This window comes from Acomys minous, assembly GCF_964271855.1.
Source record: "Acomys minous genome assembly, chromosome: 3".
In the NCBI taxonomy this organism is placed as follows: Eukaryota; Metazoa; Chordata; class Mammalia; order Rodentia; family Muridae; genus Acomys; species Acomys minous.
Window position 1 is genome coordinate 1,162,182 of NC_140485.1, and position 22,380 is coordinate 1,184,561.

Genomic DNA, 22,380 nt, shown 5'->3' on the forward strand with positions numbered 1-22,380 from the left:
AGGTGAGGAACCACAGGTTTAACTGCTGCTGCATCTCTCTCTCCCTTCCTCCCTTCTTTCCTCCCTCCGTATCTTTCCTTTTTTTTTTTTTTTTTTAAATTTAACATGTCCTGGTATCCATCTATCTATCGCCACGTCTAAGTCATGGCCAATGATCCTGATGCTGCGTATTTTAGGTTACCTCCTCTAAAAGCCACCGGTCATATTCTAATTCTGCTTTCCTTAAAACCTTGGAGTCCACCTTGGCAAAAGACCCCTCCTAAGGGCCACGCCCCTTCTCCCTTCCCTCGGGGTTGGGGGACGGGCAGAGGCGGGGATGGGGGCTGCGGCGACGACCTCCAGGTTTCTGCCCGGCCCTGCCCAGCAGCCATCTGGGAATTGTAGTTGTGGCCTCTGACACAGCAACCACTAAGGTGGAGTCGAGGACTGCATTTCCCGACAGGCCACGCGCGCCGCGCCTGCGTGTCAGCACCTGCTAGAGGGAGTGCTAAAGTCGCCCGGGTAGCGTTGCTAGTTGGCAGAGGAGGCTTTGGCGGCGACATGGACAACGCAGGGAAAGAGCGAGAAGCGGTCCAGCTTATGGCGGAGGCCGAGAAGCGAGTGAAGGCTTCCCACTCCTTCCTCCGAGGGTTGTTCGGGTGAGCGCCAGAGGTCTTGCCCTTAGAGGTTTTGGTGCCGGATCCCCTGCCCAGCAGGCTGCCACCGCAGAGTGCCCCGCGCAACTGCTTAGGGTTCCTGGGTTCCCAGCGGCCTTCGGAGCGCATCCAGGTGGCCCACGCTCCGTCTAGGGTCCCGCAGCCCCCAGGGGTCCGTCACATCCTTTGGGCTGTGCCTTGGGGCGGGGGGTCTCCAGTCTGCACACGCTGCAAGTCCCAGAACCTTTCGGGGACCCCCAGACCTTGGGCACCGCTCACCAGCTCCTAGCTCTCAATCCTCAGGCACCCAGAACGCCTACGCGCCTTATGTGTCCCCCACGCCCCTCGCATCGCCCGTGGTCCGGTGCTGGTGTCATGGTCCCGCGCGGAGCTGCGCCTCCCCCCCCCCCCCCCCCCCCCCGCCCAGCCCCGGAGGAGCGCCTCCCCTCCTGGAGAACCCGATTCTTTGATTTCCCCTGGTCAGGGTCTTTAAAAAAAAAAAAAACCGGGTAGGCTAGGACGACGAGGTCCTGAAATTCAGCCTGGGAGCTTGGCATCTGCTGGCGGTTTATGGGGAGCGCGAGGTCGGCTCCCCCTATCCCGGGCACTTGCCCGCTGACCTCGGCCCAGTGGCCTTGAAATAATTTCTTCGGTGGTGTGTTTTTCCTTTGCGAGAGCAGTTTGTATACGTTGCCCGGGCCTCCCATTTGCTGAACTGTCAAATTGCTCCTGTTTAAAGTCAGTATCTTTTGGAAGTCCCGTGATTTCCTATGATTCTTCCGTGCTGGAAGACTTTACCTTCTGAGCTTTCAAAAAGCTTGTGGAAGAATTCTCCTCAGCTGTTGATTATGCGAATGATTCAGCTGTTTATGACAGCAGCAGAAATTGCGTTTGTGCCTCATTTTCTTTCTTTCTTTTTTTTTTCCCACTTGAAAGTGAAAGGTCTGTACCAAGAACAGATTTTAATTATCGGGAAAGACTAGTGGTAGCTTAACTGCTGCATCAGTTAATTTTATTTCTGTAAAAATTCAGTCTGGACAACTATTTCTGAATACACACCCAATGAGCCTTGACTTTTTTTTTTTTTTACAACTTCATTCATTTGACTACTAATTCTATTAATTATTATGTAATAGTTTAGAGGAACCCCATTATGTTTCCATCTCTAGGAAATGCTTAGGGTCACTTTGATACAGTGCATGGTAGCATGGTCTGCCAAGGTATAGAAGAAAAGACTTATCCTTGGGGACCTCTAAGGGCACTTGTCACTGCTAGGTCCTAAATTTCTCTTGTATATGCAGCTTGAAACCATGGCTGGAAGTTATGGGTACTGTTTCCTCTTTAAAAGGGGCATTGCAGGTGCCAGAGACTAATTCTTGTCTGTGAATCACACAAGATTCATCAAATTCGTGTGAAATTACTGGCACAGTACCTCACCTTGGGAGACGATGATGTTAATGCATGGTCAGAAACTGCTTCCCTGAGCCAGCTGTGGGCATAGCTTTTGGTCAAGAGGCACAATGTTTTGAGGAAACTGGGTCAAATATTGAGGCACTTATCTAGGGTTTCGAGGATGCTTGATTTCTGAAGAAACATCTTTTTGGCTGTTGCTGCTCTGTCAGTGACAGGCCATGTAGGAAGACCTTTGTTTTCCATCGTTGACACTCAGTTTGCATAGAGTCACTACATCCTACTCAGGTAGCTGGAACGGGTTACTTTTGATGCTTTGGTTTCTTCTGCTGTGACAGTGTGTCTCATGATTAGTGATCACTGAGTTTATACTTGTAAATTTCCAGTATGGATACTGGAAATGGCTGTGAGATGATTTTCCACACATTCATCAAAGCTGTCAACTCCTTACCACAGAAGTGGAGGGACAGACGGATTGAGCTTTGCGGGATTTCAGTGCGGGTCGCTAGTCATAATGAGTAAATACCTTAAGACTTTTAGCCAGGTCAAGTGTCCTTTGTACTATGAGGACAGGGAGGTTTCCAGTGATATTTGATCCTGGAAAGCTCAGAGGGAGAAGACCATGTAGAGCATCACAAGACTATATAGTAGTTATAAGTATGTAAGTATTTGAAACTCCAAACCAGACCTGTTTCTCTTTGAGTTACAATGGGAAGACTAAGGTTTTGTATCAGTTTTAGACGTTTAAGGTATTACAGGTGTGACATTACGTGCTCTGTCATCACCCTACACGTCGCCCTGCCCCACCTCCCTTCCGTTTTTATCCCTCATTATGATAGTGTCATCTATCCCCATGTGAGACTCTGGAGTTAACAGAATTAGTAACGGCAAGTGTCATCAGAGTTCCTGTTTAAGAGATGGACAGTTGGCAGTTTTGAGGATGTGGTAGACATTTAAAAAGGCATTTGGCTTATTGCAGATGTTTCACGTCACCGGCTGTTAATCTCCTAGCTGCAGATTAAAGCCTAGTTTGACTTCATCTCCTGGATGCTGCACACGGCTTTTGTGACAACACTGTGTTCTCAGTATTATTCCATAAGTCTACCTTTATGTTGTTGCTTTAGATGGCACTGGGCATGGATATTCACAAGAATGAGTCCATTGGATGTTCCTTCAGCTTGGGAGCTGGAGGTTGTGTATGTGTGGGGGGCGGCACATCAGTGCATTTCCCCACCAGCAAAGCCCCCTGCATCTTCCCTACAGGGAAACAGTTGAGGAAGGATACGGACATGTCTGCAGCCAATGTTACTTCTGTTTGGTTTTCTGTCTTAGTCCCAGTTAAAGAGTGTGATGTTTCTTTTTCTCTGTAGCTGTGGACCCAGATTAATTCTCACTTTTTCTTTCTTTCATTTTTTATTTTTTATTTTTTATTTATTTTTTTATTTTTTGAGACAGGGTTTCTCTGTGTAGCCTTGGCTCTCCTGGACTCACTTTGTAGACCAGGCTGGCCTCGAACTCTAAGCGATCCACCTGCTCTGCCTCCCGAGTGCTGGGATTAAAGGCATGTGCCACTACTGCCCGGCTAATTCTCACTTTTTCTGAAGAGCACAGTGTAAAACCACCACTGGGGGAAAAAAATCAAATTTTCACTTAGTGAGTTGCCAGAGAGGATCTGCGGAAATTTGTAGTTAATTTCAAAGTCTAATTTAGAATCTCAAGGAACTGTTAGAGCGATCTTAAGCTGACCAGACTGACAGTCGGCTACTTTCACGTTGCAAAGGCCTGCTTGCTGTCTTTATTTGTTGCTCGGGGGGCATGGATTGAGGGTGTCTTGCACAGTGGACATTGAAGAAAAACATACTTAGGGGATGATGGGAAAATGTTTCTTAGCTCCATTTGTTTGTTTGTTCGTTTGCAGTGCCGGGATGCAACCCCAGGCCTTGGACATGCTGGGCAAGCATTTTTCCTGTCACTAAACTATATTCCCAGCCCCCTGTTGGTTCCTTTGCAGTGTTCCTCAACATCAGGGCTAATTTAAAGAGCTATATATATTTGGTAGATTTGGTGTAAATCTAATGAAGAATCCTTTTGGGTTATCGCAACTAATAATGAGTCTACTTAATATCTGTGAAAATTCAGATATTGTAGGCCTACGTCCATATGGTTTACTTGTTTTTATTTCCGTGAAGATTCTGTTTCCATATTTAGCACAGTTATGTGATAGCTTTGAGAACATTTACAGCTTTCTCAGTTACGATTAATACTTAAATGTGGATTCAACTTTTAAAAGTCATTAGTCAGCTGGATGTGGTGGCACACACCTTTAATCCCAGCACTAGGGAAGCAGAGGCAGGTAGATTTCTGTAAGTTTGAGGCCAGCCTGGTGTACATAGTAAGTCCTAGGACATCTAGGGCTATGTTGAGAAATGTGCTCGCTCATGCCTTTAAAGCCAGCAGTCAAGAGGCTGAAGCGAGAAGGTCCTGCATTTTATACCAGCCCATCTAAAAAACAAGACAGTAAATATGGACTCAGTTACTTACAGTGACATATGTTACAGTGTAGGGAGCATGGGAGTATATGTGTATGTTTCTTATAATGTAACAACTAAGATATTGATAATTGTGTGTTATATATAAGAGAAATAATAATACATGGCATTTAAATCTGTAATTCTGGGATTTTGTACTTTTATTTCCTCAAATAGTTATCTCTGAGAACTATTCCTGAGTAGCTGTAAATAATATTGCCCCATCCTGGCTAATGGTTTATGTCAACGTGACACAAGCTAGCATTATCTGGGAAGATAAATTGCAGTTGAGAAAATGTCTCCCTAGATTGCCCTCTAGGCAAGTCTGTAGGCATTTTCTTGATTTCATCCTTGAGGTGGAGTGGGAGGGCCAGCCCACAGGAGGCAGTCCTAAGTTAGATGAGAAAGCAGGCTGAGAAGGCCACAAGGAGCAAGCCAGTAACCTGCAGTGTTCCACGGCTTTTGCTTTAGTTTCTGCCTCCAGGTTACTGCCTTGGCTTCTTTCAGTGGACTGTGACTGGGGACATGTGAGTCAAATAAACCTTTCCCTTCCCAAGTGTCTTATCACAACAATGTCACCCTAAGTAAGACGTCCCCAAAATGGCCTTTTTTGAAATATCAAGAAAATGGGGGTAAAGCAAGAGTGTCTATGTCATCAGATCACAGCATCATCCTACTTAAAGGAGACCTTACACCCGGTTACACCTTCATAACTGTGTTTATTTGATTTGATGATAAAATTAGCACTACATTCAAAAAATGTTCAGCAACTCACACAGTTCATAGGAAGTTGAAACTTGGATTTAAAATTTTCAGAATGTTAATGTTGGGGGTTGGTTTGGTGCTATGTGCTCTAATGCTAATTACCGGCCCCCAAACTCTGGTTACTGCCCAGAAGAGCACGTTCTCATGTGCACCTGTCCTTGTGTAAATCCTGCTCTACCTAATTTAGAGTTGATTGCCGAGGCTTGTTGGGATTTGGCAGAAGAGAGGGAGGTGCAGTTTGAGGTTCCCAGGGCCGGCGTCTGGGGGCCACGAGGCAGGGGGAGAGAGAGGGAAGGACAGAAGGCGGACTGGGAGGACGCAGCCTGGTGGAGCAGATCCAGCCTAGAAAGAACGGCTTATTGGCAAGTAACAGGTTGTGTACCTGAGAGATAGCTAAATAACTTAGAGGGTTGAAATCTGCCCAACTCCAGTGCTTTAAGTTTGTAAAACAAATCATAGTCTCTCTGTGTCAGTTGTTTTGGAAGCTAGTGGGGTTAAAGAAAACAACTGTTGCTTTATTAGATAAACTCTTACATGTTAACTTTTTTGTTTTCAAGTAGCATTTATCAAAACAATTAAACCTTGAAATGTACTTAATACTGTTTGAATTAAGGCATGCTTTTCATGGTAGGGAACTCCTGCTTTGCTGGGTACTTTCACCATGGGCCACTGTTTGGAAAGCTTTATCAATATCTGTAGAGATAAAAAGTATTTTTCTCCTTTAAATTATTAATTTGTTGATTAGTGGGTGGGTTTCTGTTGAACTATCCTTGCATTCTTAGATTTGAGGTAGGGTCTTATTGTAGCCCAGGCTGGTCTTAAATTTGTGATCAATCTTCCTGAGCCATCCAGAGTTAGAGTAACAGACTCTGTTCAGTTTTTTTCTTTCCTTTTTTAACAAGCTCTGTTGGGTTCTGTTTTTACACACTTTTATTAGGAATTGCTTAACTTAGGGTTCTTTGTGTGTAGCCTTTATCAGGTTGAAATGTTGATGCTGCAGGTGCCTCTGAAAAGAATTTAGGTGTTTCTTTCTTACTGTTTTTTTTTTTTTATGAAGCGTGTAGCTACACTTCTAGTGAGACTGTTGGGTTTCCAAGTGTGTATTGTCATTTTTCTTTGTTTGTTTTCAGTGTGTGTGCAATATGTGCTCACACGCAGAGGCCAGAGGAGAATGGCAAATATCCCTCCCCTGACATTTCTGCCTGATTCTCTTGAGAAGTGGGTGTGCATCGCAGAGTTTGCCAATGTCTTTTATGTTTTTCAAAAGTATTCTGTTTTGGTGTTTTTTCTTTGCTTCTTGCTATTTACTTTTGTATTATGCTCCACCTCCTTTTTCCCTTGGGTTGTTTTGTTTTTTGATCCTTCATTCTCCAGAAACCAGGGTCTCATTGACTCCACTGCTTGCCTTCCGCCTCATTTCTGTTTTTACCTTTATTGCTTTCTGATTTTCCTTGTCATTTGTTTTTCCCTCTGGCTCCTGTTTTTTTTGCAGGGAGTATTAATTTGCTGTCTCCATTTTACTTACATGAATCTGGTTCAGGTGTGAATCTTTAAGCCACTTTAATTGCGTGTGTAGGGCCTGCTACCTAGTGCTTTTATCTTGTTCATTTGCTCTTTGATCTGGGAGTTGTTTGGGTGCCCTGCTAGACAGAAGAGCCTTTTTGTGTGCATCTGTTAAGTATCTGTCCTATTGCCTTATGATTAGAAAGCCAGCTTTTCTCTGCTATTATCAGTGCTCATGAATGGTCCTTGGGAGCGCAGATGAAGGTGGATCCTCGGTTTGATAGAGAGCTGTGCTGTCTAGCTGCTGACTGTGTAATAAGGACTGGACTTTTGTGTCTATTTGATCTGCCTTGGACTGAGAGAAGTGTGTTAATGTCTTCTCTCCGTGCGTTTCTGTGGCTCTCCTGTAGTCTCCACTTTAAGAAGGTGACTTGCTTCATTAAAGATATTCACAGATAATACAACTTTAGCTTTAGTATTATAGAGTGAACTTATTTTATCTTCTGTGATGCTTTTTGAGTCCAAATTCTATTGTGTCCCTTCCAGAGTACTAGGATACAGGTCCATGTTTTCCACTGTGTGCATTTCCTGCACTGGGACTGTGTATTATATAAGGAAGATCACACGTTCATCCAGTGGCCATGTGCCCAGTGTAATCCAGCTCCCGCTTCCCCAGGAGCCTGTGGTGGCTTCATGGCTGACTCTGGGGACGTTAAATGAAAAGGACATACACTTCCTCCTGGAAATGCAGGGCTACCCTGTGCTTCTAGAAGGGGGCATCCCAGGGTAGAGAGAGCCCTTCGGAAAGGACCAACATCACAGCCCACCTGCAGAAGCCGTGGCAGGATGTCAGGGCAATTTGAGGATATGTGCTGGTTTTGTTGTTTTATTTTTAAGACAGGTCTTACTGAATAGCTCTCACTGGCCTAGAACTCATTTATGTAGACCAAACTGGCCTCAAACTTCTGGTGCATTTTTTAAAACTTTAAAAAAAATCTTATTTGTTTATTTTGTTTATTTTACACATAGAAGTGTTTAGCCTGCATGTATGTCTGCACCACATGTGTGCCTGGTGCACAAGGAGGCCAGAAGAGGATGTTCTGGACCCGGAATTACAGGCAATCATGAGCCGCCTTACAGGTGCTGGGAATTGAAGCTGGGCCCTCTGTAAGAGCAGCCGAGGCAGGTCTCCAGCCCACTGGTGCTTTTCTGGCTCAGTATCCTAAGCCTTTCAGAAGAGCCTCATATTAGCTCCGCCTTCTGTGGCTCTGTTTTGTGAGCAAACCTGAAAGTGATACTGATGTGACTGGTTGTAAACTGTTGGGGCACTTTGATATATTTACTGTATTTTATATTTTATCTGGTACTTTTTGTGATCTCTTTTTTTTATCTGGAAAATGTTCGTGATTCAGCTGTTATATTCACGACACAAAGCTTTTAAAAATAGTCCCTCTCTGTGCCTTACTCAGGCCTCTGTTATTTCATTTGTTCTGGAAAACATCGTGTGTTTGAAAGTGTGTGTGCCTTCTCCTTCCTCCATTGTCTGCTTTTGTTGGTTTGGTGTGGCGTTTTTGCTATTTGTATTTAGAGAAAAATGTTCCCGTGCATTTTAGTTTGTTTAACCTTTCTCATTATGCCCTTTAGTCTTAGATCTGTAATAAATGTATCCAGTGCTGCCTGCCCCATGACATTCTCTGGTCCCCTCTTAGTCTTCCTGAAGTTTGGTTCATGTCAGTTGACTAGCTATTTGATAGCAGTGTGAATTTCTTCCCTTTTTGAGTTCTTGGAAAATGCCCACTGCTGTCAGCTGTGTATACGCTAGCACCGAAATCCACTCCTAACTTGATTTCTTAGGTTTGTAAGCACCTTTGCCTTTTGATGTAGGAGCCAAGAGATTTCTTTTACTTATAGAATTGGATAGTTTATCAGGATTTCTCAGTGGACCTTAGTAGAGAGATGGTTGGCCAGTTCAGTGTTTGGATTCAGGTGATCTTTGTGTCCTGGGAATTTTTCTGAGGTACTGGGTAAAGTGCTTGTTTTTTCCTCCCTCTTTGGAGGACTCTGAGTACATGGAACCAGTCTCCTGACCGGCCTGCCCCTAAGTCCAGCAGGGCTTGCCCTTGTCCCTGCTAAGGAGTGGCAAGGGAATGAGGAAAGGACCGGAACAGATAGGCCTCCAGGAAAGGTGGGGTCAGGTGAGCTGTCCTTGCTCTGATGGGGAGTACCAACAAGAAAACAGTCCAGAAACTCAGTGTCATTATTACTTACAGCACATGGCAGGGGGGTTGTTAGTCTTGGTAGGAGCTCTCTGTGGGTGACCATCTCAGGCTGTAGGACAGAGGTCTCTGTGGGTGACCATCTCAGCTGTAGAAAGGAAGTCTCTGTGGGTGACCATCTCAGGCTGTAGGACAGAGGTCTCTGTGGGTGACCATCTCAGGCTGTAGGACAGAGGTCTCTGTGGGTGACCATCTCAGGCTGTAGGACGGAGGTCTCTGTGGGTGACCGTCTCAGGCTGTAGGACGGAGGTCTCTGTGGGTGACCGTCTCAGGCTGTAGGACGGAGGTCTCTGTGGGTGACCGTCTCAGGCTGTAGGACGGAGGTCTCTGTGGGTGACCGTCTCAGGCTGTAGGACGGAGGTCTCTGTGGGTGACCGTCTCAGGCTGTAGGACAGAGGTCTCTGTGGGTGACCATCTCAGGCTGTAGGGCGGAGGTCTCTGTGGGTGACCGTCTCAGGCTGTAGGACAGAGGTCTCTGTGGGTGACCATCTCAGGCTGTAGGACAGAGGTCTCTGTGGGTGACCATCTCAGGCTGTAGGACAGAGGTCTCTGTGGGTGACCATCTCAGGCTGTAGGACGGAGGTCTCTGTGGGTGACCGTCTCAGGCTGTAGGACGGAGGTCTCTGTGGGTGACCGTCTCAGGCTGTAGGACGGAGGTCTCTGTGGGTGACCGTCTCAGGCTGTAGGACGGAGGTCTCTGTGGGTGACCGTCTCAGGCTGTAGGGCGGAGGTCTCTGTGGGTGACCGTCTCAGGCTGTAGGACGGAGGTCTCTGTGGGTGACCGTCTCAGGCTGTAGGACAGAGGTCTCTGTGGGTGACCATCTCAGGCTGTAGGGCGGAGGTCTCTGTGGGTGACCGTCTCAGGCTGTAGGACAGAGGTCTCTGTGGGTGACCGTCTCAGGCTGTAGGACAGAGGTCTCTGTGGGTGACCATCTCAGGCTGTAGGACGGAGGTCTCTGTGGGTGACCGTCTCAGGCTGTAGGACAGAGGTCTCTGTGGGTGACCATCTCAGGCTGTAGGGCGGAGGTCTCTGTGGGTGACCGTCTCAGGCTGTAGGACAGAGGTCTCTGTGGGTGACCGTCTCAGGCTGTAGGACAGAGGTCTCTGTGGGTGACTGTCTCAGGCTGTAGGGCGGAGGTCTCTGTGGGTGACCATCTCAGGCTGTAGGACAGAGGTCTCTGTGGGTGACCGTCTTGGGCTGTAGGAAGGCTTTCTTTGCCAGTTCCCATGGATCGGTGATGTTGGATCCCTGACACGGCCAAGCCCACATCAACAGTACACATCCACCCAGGACTTCGTCTGCTCTTTACACATTCACTCAAGGCTTCCTTGGCCCCCACAGCCAGCAGCAGGAGTGGTGGCTACACAGGCTTCTGTGGGCGGGCAGGGGGGATGTGGAGCCTTGCTGCTGTGGAGCTGGGTGCAGTATCTGGAAGGAGTGGCCCTGTGGAGCAGCCCTTGGGGCCCCTGTCTGTTGGGGACACTAGAACAGGTCTGCACTGCTAGCCTTCTCTCCTTGCTCTGCCGCCTGGTAAGGAGTTTCCTCCCTCCCCGAAGGCAGCCATCTAGAGACTGGCTCTGTCCAAGGCTGCCCCGCCCCGCCCCGCCCCGCCCCCCCCCCCCCCCCCGCCCCGCCCCACCCCTTCAGGTCTTATGTCTGACCTTGGAATTCCTGGGTCAGGGGGGGCTTCCTGCTGAGGAATGTCGTCTCTGAATCTTGGCTCTTTGGCCTAAGATCCCCTCCTGACTCCTGCAGGAGCTGTCCACACTGGCTTTGTTTCTCCCCAGCTTCATTTCAGTGGAGGTTTACTATATGCAAGGTGTGTTTGTAAGTTTATATTTAGGCAACATTATCCTTTGGGGATTACAGCTGCTATTTTATATTTTATAAAGATTGAAAATCAGTTCAAAAATTGCATTTGTATAAAGGATTTTTTTTTTTTAAGGTAAAAATCTCACTGTGTAGCTCGGCTGTAATTCACTATATAGATGAGACTGGCATTAAATTCACACTTATGCTTCTGCCTCCTGAGTGCTGGGGTTAAAGGCATATGCCATCACACCTGGCAAAAATGCATTTAAAACACCACTAGTCAGATCAGGTTGTGTGTAACTGGTTTGTATGCTGTTCTTCACTTTGTTAGGTATTTTCCTATCTTGAGTCTGATCTGTTGTTGGCTCTTGTTGGTGCATACTCCGCCTACCAAGGGGGAGCTTCAGAACATTGCTGGAAGCCTAGTTAGCCTTCCCTGTCACGCATTCCTGTCCCATTACCTTTATTCAGGAAATTAAACCCAACTAGTACTTTTGTTAGCCGTTGTTAAGTGTGGAGTTATCTGTTTGAGAATCCATGTTGTCCTAGCTCCACTTAAATACGCAGAAATGGTGAAAAGGTCTCAGGAAGTTGAGTCTAAATGCACGGACAGAGCTTTGAGGAGTTAATTTGTTGGCATGTGCTAGTGCCCATCTCTTGGCCTGACTGCTCTGTGACAGGGCTGCGCATGGCCTTATCTACAGGTGGTCTGAGCAAGACCCAGACCCCGCTGGGACTTCAGTCCTTCCTGCTGAACGCTGAGCCCTGTCCTCACCTTGGGTTGCCGCCTCCCCTCTCCCCCTGCCTTTGGCGTTAAGACATCACATTTGCATTCTGCAGAGTGTCTCTTTCCTGCTACATTTCTAATAAACATATTGTTTTTAATTAGCACATAGCAATTTGTACCACAATGTGACATTTCAATATATGTTAACTGTGTAGTACAGACCAGAGTAGTTGTTATAAAGATCGTTCTGAAAACTAATTCTCTAATATCTCTGGGGCCTGTTCAGCATCCTCTCGCGTGGCTATTTTGAAATGTTGTCAACATATTTATCCTGCTGTGCTGACTAGCGTGACTGTTCACCCACGTCCTCTTGTTCATCCTCTCTGCCTGCTCCTGCCCCATAACCTTCCCAAGCCTTGGAAACTACAAGCCTGTTGTGTACTTCTGTTTCAGTCAGGTTCTCTGCAGCACCAGAAACTAGGGACAAAAATCAGAATTTATTAAGTGACCTTTAAAATAGTAATAACAGCTGGGTGTGGTGGTGCAGGCTTTTAATCCCAGTACTCAGGGAGGCAGAGGCAGGTGAAAACACCGAAGTCATACCAAGCTGCTTGAGGCTGCTTCCCAAACATTAAGAGTCACCCCACAGTAGCCGTCTCTGGTTTTATTGGTAAATAGCCCATGTTTCTGACATCCTCATTATAACTCAGGTTTCACCTTCATAGCTTTGTGCGATGGCTTCTCAGAGCCTTCTTACCAGGAATCTAGCCATAAGCTGCCTTCTTGCAGCATATTCTGAGACTTTAGTGCAAGCTTCTGTGACCCTGTTACTTGCATTTTTCATGCCTCCAAAACCATTGTCATGTCGACAGGTGCCAGATTCTGTCAGTGTGAGAATTAGCCTGCCCCCTTGGACCATGTCTGCCATGGTCTAAGCATAGGAGAACACTTCTTTAGGTGGGTCTCTTAGCACAAGATGCCCTGCAGGTTCTCTGTCAAAGCCTCTCCCCTCTCCTCTCTTCCCCTCGCCTCTCCTCTTCTACCCACCTCATCTTTCTTTCTAAGACAAGGTATCGTGTAGCCCACACTGGCCTTGAAGTCACTAAGTGGCGGAGGCTGTGGTGGCATGCATCTGTATCCCAGCACTCCTGTGAGTTGGGTGTGGGATGCAGACATGAAAGAAGAGAACCAGTTGGAAGCTCTCGGGCCAGCAAGCCTGGAGCATGCAGCCTAGCAGCAAACATAAGAGGGACCCCACTTCAGCGAGGTGAAAGGGGAGAGCCAATGCCTGAAAGTTGTCCTCCGACCCCTACACACTCACCTGCACTCTCATACACACAATACACATGTAATACAATTATTTTATTAAAGTTTTATTGTAAAGCACCTGTGGGTGGGTGGGTGGGTGGGAATGTGCAGCAAGATGCGCTAGACCTAAAAGGTCTATAAATCTCAGTAAACTTTTATACAGAATAAAAGATAATTTTAAAACACGGGTTCTTAAAACACATTTGGGATTTCTTGGTATGTGTGGACATACCCACCCCCACCCCCAGGCACTTTTCTTATTCTAGTCAGTGTCTGGTTTTTCTTTCTTGGCACTGGTCTCTTACACACTTGCAGCTACTTTCCCTAAGCCCATGTTATCCTCAGCTTTTATTCTTTTGTTTGTGTGTAGCCCTGGCCTTTTTGGAACTTGGTCTGTAGATCAGGCTGGCCTGGAACTAACAGATCCAGCCGCCTTTGCCTCCCTAAGTGCTGGGATTAAAGGTGTGCGCTACCACCACTACTGCCACCACCACCCAGCTGCCTATAGCTTTTTAAATAATTAATTAATTAATTAATTAATTAATTAATTTTGCCTATGGCTTTTAAACTGTTCATATTCCTTCTATTAGAAAGTATATTTTTATTTCTTTCTGCTCTACCTCCCACCTAAATCTGGTTGAGAGCATCAAGCAGTAACCATTCTATAGCCTGGATGCTGTTGTGTCTTGGAATTCTACAAAGTACATAGCCCATTACTTTTTAATTCACCCTCACTCGAGTTTTCTGCACAGGGGCAGAACACAGCCAGATTCTTTGCCAGAATATGCCACAAATGGCCCTGTTCCTGGTGGAGTCCTTGGTTCTCTCTGAAACCTGGTGAGTCATGCCTTCACTGTTGGCATTTATGTCAACCTTCTGGCCTCCTCTACCTCCACTGCAATAACACAGTAAGCTCTTTACAGCGCTCTAGGGCTCTGTCAGTCCGTGTCTCCAATCCCCTCTATGTTTCTCCTGCAAATCAGCCACACGATCAGGCTTATCATTGCAGTAGCCCCAGTTCGGGTACTGATGTTTGTGTTACGTACTTATTGCTGTGACAGGCTGTCTGGCAAAAGCAACTTAAGGAAGGATTAGAAGTCCCATGGTGGAGTGTGATAGTAGGTGCTTTCAGGTGCCTGCGTCTCCTCAGCTCTGGAGCAGGAAGCAGAGTCCAGCTGTGAGTCTCAAGGCCACTCAGGTGACCCACTTCCTTTATTAAGGTTCAACCTGCTAAGCTGCCAAAGGTTCCACAACCTTTCATTAATTGTTCTCTCTCTCTCTCTCTCTCCCTCTCTCTCTCTCTCTCTCTCTCTCTCTCTCTCTCTCTCTCTCTCTCACACACACACACACACACACACACACACACAGAGTCATTCCTAAATATAACCTGCTTAGTCTGTATAATGTTACTTGTATGTATGTATGCATGTAGGACTGACCATTTAAAATTGGAAACCGATTGGTAGCTCTTCCCCAGGGAAGACTGTTTTTCCCTCACTGACCGACCATTCCTTAGTTGCTTGTAGCTCTTTGCAAAGGGCTAAGGTTGTGTGGACTCCACCCCCATCTGGTGTGATATGACTGTTGCTACCTTCGTTCAGCTCGTGTTTAGGCTGCCATATTGCTGAGAGTTTATGTGTATAGCTTCTGACATTCCTAGGAGACAGTAATCTCACACAAACTCCCTGCTCGTCTGGCTCTTAAAATCTCTGCCCCCTTCCTCAGCCTTCCTCGAGCCTGGTGGGAATTGTTTTGTAGATGTAAGCATTGGGACTGGGCTCCACGGCTCTGTGTTTTGATTGGCTGTGGTTTTCTGCACTGGTCCCCATCTTGTTGCAAAGAGAGGTTTCCTTGAAGAGGGGTGAACACTAGGCTTATCTGTGGGTATAAGGACAATGGACAATGTAGGAGTTCCGTTTGATGCTGTTTACTAGAATGGAAGTTGTAGGTTCTCCTTCAAGATCCCTGGCGTCATTGGCCCTGGGGAGTTGGCAGACATCCTTCTTGTTGAGCAGGTCTTAAGTCTAATTAGAGAGATGCTGGTTAGTGCCAAGGTATGAGTGCTCCTACAGCACCCTTAGCGTTACACCGCCATGCTGGTTCATCATAGTGGTCCATAGGCATCAGAGCTGGGTAGGACTGTTGGCTGCCTCCTTCCTTTGGAGAAGGCATTCAGGTCAGTTCCAGCTCCAGTGTCTTTATGGTGTCTTCAACAATAGAGGCTTTCCTTTTGCCCCCTGGGACAATCAATGGTAATATCAGTAGCCTATAATGTTTGAGACCCTGATCAACCAACAGCTCAAAAGAGAGGTTTTCATGCCTGGTACTAGGGTTTTGGTTAAGTGGTCTTTGGCTCTTGGAGGGAATATTTTCAACCCAGATGAGAAATTTTCATGTAAATAATATATGTTTGTTTATAGAGACTTATGTGCATTAAAGTTTTTTAAAAGGTAGATAGTTAATAGTATGATTCCTTGTGACCTTTTCAGATCTCCTTACTGTTATTTTATCCTCTTTCTTCTTTTCCATATTTATGGCAGAGATACTTTTAAGCAGAGGGTGGATTTGTCTCTCTTTTCTTGATATCTTCTATTTTTGTTTGCTACCTTGAGAGCCACATAGAAAACTTATTAAAAATTGCCATGTGGAGCTGGGTTTACTACTTCCATGCCTGGAATCCCAGGACTGGAAAAGAAGCAGAGCGATCTTGAATTTGAGGCTTGCTTGGGTTATAGACAGCAAGGCCTGTGTCAAAACAAACATCAATAGCAACCCCCCAAAACAAAACAAAAAACAAACCCAACAACACTACAACCTGCACCACCAGCAGCAAAACAGTGATGCAGACAGATACTTTCATCCACACACTTAGCAGCCAGTGTTGCCATTGTAGCCTGTGTGCCAGCGCCTGTGCTGACCTCTCCTGCAGCTCAGGCAGATGGTGAAGAAGAAGCACTGTCCTGGCGACAGACTCCCCCCCCACACACACACACATGTGACAACCCCCCCCCCCCACACACACAGACCCCTCACTGTGGTCCCAGCAATTAGCACAGAAGCCTTTGTCTTTGTAGTTTGGTATGACTGGATAGTCCTCAGGGTATCCGGATTACAGACATGACTTCTCTCTGCTTGTGCCTGCACACCGATACAGTGCGGTAACTGTAATCATTTGAGATATTTCTACTCTAATATCTTGTGATTTTAGAAGCAGCTTTATTTCTGCCTCTGCAGTTGTCACCTTTTCTTTTCGGGTACATCTCCTGATGTGTGTGCCATTAATTCCCACGAGTCTGATCCTCCCTCCTCCCACCCACAGTGCTGAAATAGTATGTATTATGGTTGCCAGTGTGCTCTGTGCTCCAAACAGTGATGGTTTGGGCTGGGGAGAGACTGGGACTCCTGGAGATTTGGGGATTGATCGGCTTTTGACAGTGTTTGCTGTTCCTTGGGGCTTTTACCACAGTGGAACAGAGTGGGGCTGGAGCTGCTGTCTCAGGCATCTTCATCCCCAAAGTGTGAGGTTTTGTGAGCACTCTGACCTCCTTACTGTTGTCTGCACATACTGACTGACCTCAGAAGCTGTTTGCTCAGTAAGTGGCCAAGAAGCTCCTGCCTCCAAAATGAAGGGGCATCAGACAGGCCTTCAGGTAGAGACAGGTCTTGTGCCTGCTGCAGTTTCCTTTCTGGGTGGAGAAGGTGTTTCCTTGTTCAAGGTCAGAAACCCCTGATGCCACAGGATGCTGACTTTAGGTCAGTTTAGCTTTCTTCATGCCACTTAAGTGCCGTGTGCTGACATCATGTTACCTCATAGCAGAGACTCTTTCCAAACTCTGTTGTGTTTCCCAGAATATTCTGCTCCTTGTGGAGCTCAGGGAGCCATCAGCTTAATTATTTTAATGTAAATTCTGAGTATTGATCTTTAAAACCTGTAATATTTAATGTTCATGAACATAAAGTAAGCAATTGAAGTACTTTCAAAGACATTTTCCAACAGCTGTTCAGCTATAATTGTTTGTGGATTCTGTTGTTTCGTCTCTATATGGGTTTGGAAATTGAACTTGGGCTGCCAGATAATAATCTTTACCCTATCAGCAGCTACCTTTTGTTTTTATATGACTTCCTGAAGTACCCACCCCACTGGGGGACAAAGGCTCATGTACCCCAGGCTGGCCTCAGACTCACTGTGTTGTGAATAATAACCTTGAACTTGGTCCTCTTACCTACACTTTCCAAGTGCTGGCGTTATAGGCATGGGCCTCCATGGACAGTTATGTGTATGTACTGAACCCAGGGCTTTGTGCATGAGAGGCAAACACGCTACCCGCTGAGCTAGATCCCTAGCCTGTTTTCTGGTGTTTGTTGTTGTTTTGTTGGGTTATTTGATGATGAATTTTCCTTATATGGTTTGCTATCTATGTGTTCATTTGTTTCTTTTGAGATAGGTTCTCATGTAGCACGGTCTGGCCTCAAACTCACTGAGGATGACCTCTGCCTTCCAAGTTTTTGGGGCTACAGCCATACGCTGCGATGCCTGCCTCCTCCTCCTTCTCCTTCTCCTCCTTTTCCTCCTCCTCCTCCTCTTCCTTCTGTTTGTTTTTAAGATTGATTTTTATGTGTGCCTCTGTATATCTGTGTATGGTAGGTGCATGAGTGCATATGAGTCAGGGGCCATAGGATCTACATCTAGAGTTACAGACTGCTGTGAGCCACCCAGTTCGGGTGCTGGGAGCCACACTCAGGCCATCTGCAAGAGCAGTATGAGTTCTTAACCCTGAGCCATCGCTCCAGCCCCTTTCTTTAGTATTGAGAGTGCTCGGGGTAACTCTGCTCGGGACTGGTAAGTGCCTCTTGATTCAGCCTTCTCACAGAGGCCTCGAAATCGGAAGTCAGGAGTCAGCTGCACCACTGGCCTGCACTGAGTGACCAGGGCAAGCCTATGGGCCACTAGCCTCCAGAAGCCGGTGTCTCTTCTGTGAGATGAAAGCAGTGCCCTCTCTGGTTAGTACAATGATTTAAAAAAACGACCTGATGTGGCATGGTCTATGTGAACTTAGCACAGTACAGCAGTTTTGTTGTTCGCATCTCTCTTTGAAAGTAGGATAAGGTACATTTTAATTAAGCTAGTTTTATTTAGAAAGTTAGTGAGAATGACTGCACTGCACTGTAATTACAGTTCAAGATTCCTGGTACTTGACAGAAAAACAAGACACAAGAAAAGGCTAGATCATGTTAAGTCTGTGGAGTTGTGACTAGAAGTGAGAATCTTCTCATGTAAAGAATTTTCTACTAGGGAAGCCTATTAGTTTATTGTTTTGAAAAATGAAATTTAGATGAGTTGGAGAGATGACTCAGAGGTTAAGAGCACTGGCTGTTCTTCCGGAGATGCTGGGTTCAGTTTCTGGCACTTACATGGCAGCTCGCACACATCTATAATTCCAGTTTCAGGGGATCTGATACCCTCTGACACACAAGTAGTGCACATTCATAAAACGGAGGCAAAAATACTCATATACATAAAGGAAAACAAATCCTTTAATGTAGGGACCTGAAGGCTGAGGTTGAAAGGGTTGCTTGCTTTGGCTCTTCCTTTTTGGAACAGCTTGATGACATCCTGTTATTCCTTGTGTGACATAGCCCAGGTCACTTCATTTGGCAGCCAGGAGTAGCAGGTTTACTGATACACATTTAACCTAACAAATAATTTACCTGTCTAAAGTGTTCACTGATTTTTAAAACTCCTTGCATGTTAGAGCTGTGAAACCTTGACAATAACCACCCCCAAATGAAACAGCACACTCTTTGCCTGTGACAGCCCTTCCTGCTTTTCCCTGGCACTCTTGGCTTCAGATGTCTTACGTCTGGTCTGTGACATCACAACAACACCTGAGGCTGAGTAGTTTAAAGGAGGAACAGGAGTGTATGTCTCAATTCTGGGCAGTAGAACTTACAAAGTCAAGATACTGGCATCTGCTGTGAGCCGGGACAGTCCGCACGTGGTGGAAGTCTGTAGGGTGGGGACAGAGGAGCAAGGGGGAGTGGCTCTACCCCACAGGCCCTTGCTTCAGCTGTACTAGTTCATTGATCATAACCCACCCCAGCCGGGCGGTGGTGGCGCGCGCCTTTAATCCCAGCACTCGGGAGGCAGAGACAGGCGGATCGCTGTAAGTTCAAGGCCAGCCTGGTCTACAAAGTTAGTCCAGGAAAGCCAAGGCTACACAGAGAAACCTTGTCTCAAAAAGCAAAAAAAAAAAAAAAAAAACAACAACAAAAAACCAAACCACCCAAGCTCACCAGACATGTGCTTGCCTTCCTTTGTCTTCCTTCGCTGTCAAGTCTGCGTTTCCACACTCCACTCTGAGGTCCCTATTGTGTGTGCTACACAATCAAGGTCTCCTGGCCTTGTTTTCCTCTGGTTTCATGTTTATAGTGTAGACAGGTAGGGTAGACAGTGGTAGGACGTGTGTTAAATAGAAGCAGAGTTGAATTTAGAAACTAAAAGATAAACAAAGGTGAATTTGGCTTTATGTATGAGGAAATTACTGACAACATAAAGCTCTGCTTTAGAGGCTGGAGAGATCGTGCAGTGGTTAAGAGCACTGGCTGCTCTTTCAAAGGACCTGGCTCAAATCTACGCGGTGGCTCAGACCAATCTGTATTTCAGTTCAAGGAGCTCTGGTGCCCCTTCTGTGCCCTCTGGGCTCTTGCATATAAGTGGAGCACAAACATACATGTGAACAAAACACTCATACACATAAAATAATTTTAAAATTAAAAATAAACATTAAACTATTCAGCCAGGTGCAGTCACACACCCTAGGAGGCAAAGGCAGGTGATCTCTGTGAGTTCGAGGCCAACTTGGTCTACAAAGTGAGCACAGAGTGTACACAGACAAACCCTGTCTCAAAACAAAAACAAAAACAAAAACAAACCGCCCATCAGTAGAATTAGCTACCTAGTGAAGAATGTTCCAGAACTACCTGAGCCACCACATCTGGCTTTTAGGTGTTGTGCTAAACTCTTAAAGAATGGCAAGATAAAATATGTTCATCCTTCAGGCTATAATCTTTGAGATTATAATATAGAGAAATCTATTTACCCAGCCTGATAGAAAACTACATTAAGAAAAACGTTTTAGATATATTTGTTTTTATGTGTATGAGTGTTTTGCTACATGCATGCCTGCTGCTCATGGGGGTCAGAAGAAGATATCAGATCCTTCTGTGACAAGAGTTACAGATGATTGTGAGCCTCCATATAAGTGATAGGAACTGAACCCAGGTCTCCTTCAAAAACAAATGTTCTTAACCACTGAGCCTAATACTTGCATTTGCTTTTTAAATTAGCCCTGTCTGCAAGATGTGCAAGGATAAAGACAGAGCAGAGACTGAGGGAACCTAACCTGAGACCCACCCCTGGGAGAGAGCCAACCCCGGCACTGTTAACAGTGCTATGCTTGCAGATTGGAGACTAGCATAGCTGTCCTCTGAGAGGTTCCTCCCAGCTTCAGATCGAAACAGATGCTGAGAGTCATAGCCAAATATTGGGCAAAGTGTAGGAAGTCTTGTGGAAAGTGGAGGGGAGAATAGAAGGGCCTGGACGGACAGGAACTCCACAAAAAGGCAAACAGAGCCAACTAACCAGGGCCCAGAGGGGCGTGAGGAGACTGAAGCACCAATCAAGGACTAGGCATAGACTGGACCTAGGCCCCCTGCACAGATGTAGCTGATGGGCAGCTCCAGCTTCATGTGGGACCCCTAGTAAGGGGCGTGGGGGCTGTCTCTGACATGGACTCTGCTGCCTGAATTTTGATCACTTCCCCCTGTTGGAGCTGCCTCGCCAGGCCACAGAGGAAGAAGATGCACTCAATCATGACGCGACTTGATATGCTGGGTGGGTTGGCAGGGAGTGACTCCCCTTTTCCGAGGGAATGGAGGGGAGGAGATATGTGCAAGTGGGAAGGAGGGTGGGGCTGGGAGGAGAGGAGCGAGGGTCCTACGATCAGGATGTAAATTGAAAACAATAAAATAAATGTGCATTAATTATAAATAGAACACTGTAGTTACAGCTGTAGACTCTGGATTTACCAGATCTTTGTCTAGGTGCCATTTTTATCTACTGTGTGGTCAGAGCAGGAACTCCAGCACTGCATTTCTCAGCTTTCTCAGCTGGAATTTGGGATCAAGAAGAGTCTCTTAGTTTGGGTTTCCTTTGCTGTGAAGAGACACCATGACCAGGCCAGCACTTATAAATGAAAACATTTCACTGGGGCTGGCTTACAGTTTCAGAGGCTTAGTCCTTTATCATGGCAGGAAGCACGGCAGCGTGCAGGCAGACATGGTGCTGGAGATGCAGAGAATTCTACAGCTTCATCTGCAGGCAGCAGGAGGAGACTGGGTGCCACACTGGGTGGAGCTTGAACTTAGGAGACCTCAAAGTCCTACCCCTACAGTGACACACCTACTAATAGTGCCATTCCCGTGGGCCAAGCATTCAAACACACAAGTCTATGGGCTATACCTATTCAAACCACCACCGAGTAGCTGTCATTTTGGACAGTTGCTAAGAGTCTATAGTTTATCTCATACACAGAAGATCTCAATAAGTATTTCAGGGTTATAATAATATAATAATAATTATATAATAAGTAAAATATTCTCACTGGTGTTTCAGTGTGGGGGAGGGGTGTGGATGGTTATTAACAAGATCAGAAGCGTAACCTCGTGTTTACATTTCTCTTAGAGGAAACACGAGAATAGAAGAGGCCTGTGAAATGTATACCAGAGCTGCAAATATGTTCAAGATGGCCAAGAACTGGAGTGGTACGTACAACCTTCTGTTTATTTACCAGGCAAATGCTTTAAAAACTTTTGTAAAAAGACAGGGCTGTGTATTCCCTTTAAAGAGTGAGACAGGCACTGGTGCTGAAAGGATCCTCATCTCAGCCACTAACCTGGTTTCAAGGTTGGGCACTGGGACAATATCCGCCTCCGTTTCTGCAAGCTGTCCAGTGCAGTAGGCTTGCGGGGCTTGAAAGCAAGAATGTCATAGACGAGGAAGGTAGGTAGTGACCCTTTGCTTCTTAGAATTGTATTCCAGTAAAAACAGTGCCATAATTATAGGAAGAGACATCGCGAACTTGAGAACTAACAAGGTAGATAGATAAAAATGCCTTAGTGAGTTAAGAACGTCAGAGTATTCTCTGCTCCGAATCCACTGAGAACTGAGTGACAGTGGGAGAGCTCTGCTCCGTTGTGAGCACATTCTTAAAGGTAAGCCCTCACCGGGAGCAGGTCAGTCGGATCCTGCTTCCCCCTGTCTGAGGGGATTGCCCTTGCTAATCCTAATTGGAGAGAAAAAGACATCATCTTCCCCTGGGTGAAGAGCCTTCTATAGCTCAGATGGTGACGGTGT

The 22,380-nt window shown here is 46.2% G+C and overlaps 1 protein-coding gene across 1 annotated transcript in view; it reads left to right on the forward strand.

The window, feature by feature from the left end:
- The first annotated feature begins 472 nt into the window (after positions 1-472).
- Positions 473-22,380, forward strand: part of NAPB (NSF attachment protein beta) — a 48,419-nt gene continuing 26,511 nt past the window's right edge. Inside the window, exons 1-2 of the mRNA XM_084776533.1 lie at positions 473-638; positions 21,709-21,788. Coding sequence (XP_084632659.1) covers positions 541-638; positions 21,709-21,788 — 178 coding nt within the window. The 5' untranslated portion in view covers positions 473-540. The remainder of the gene's footprint in view (positions 639-21,708; positions 21,789-22,380) is intronic.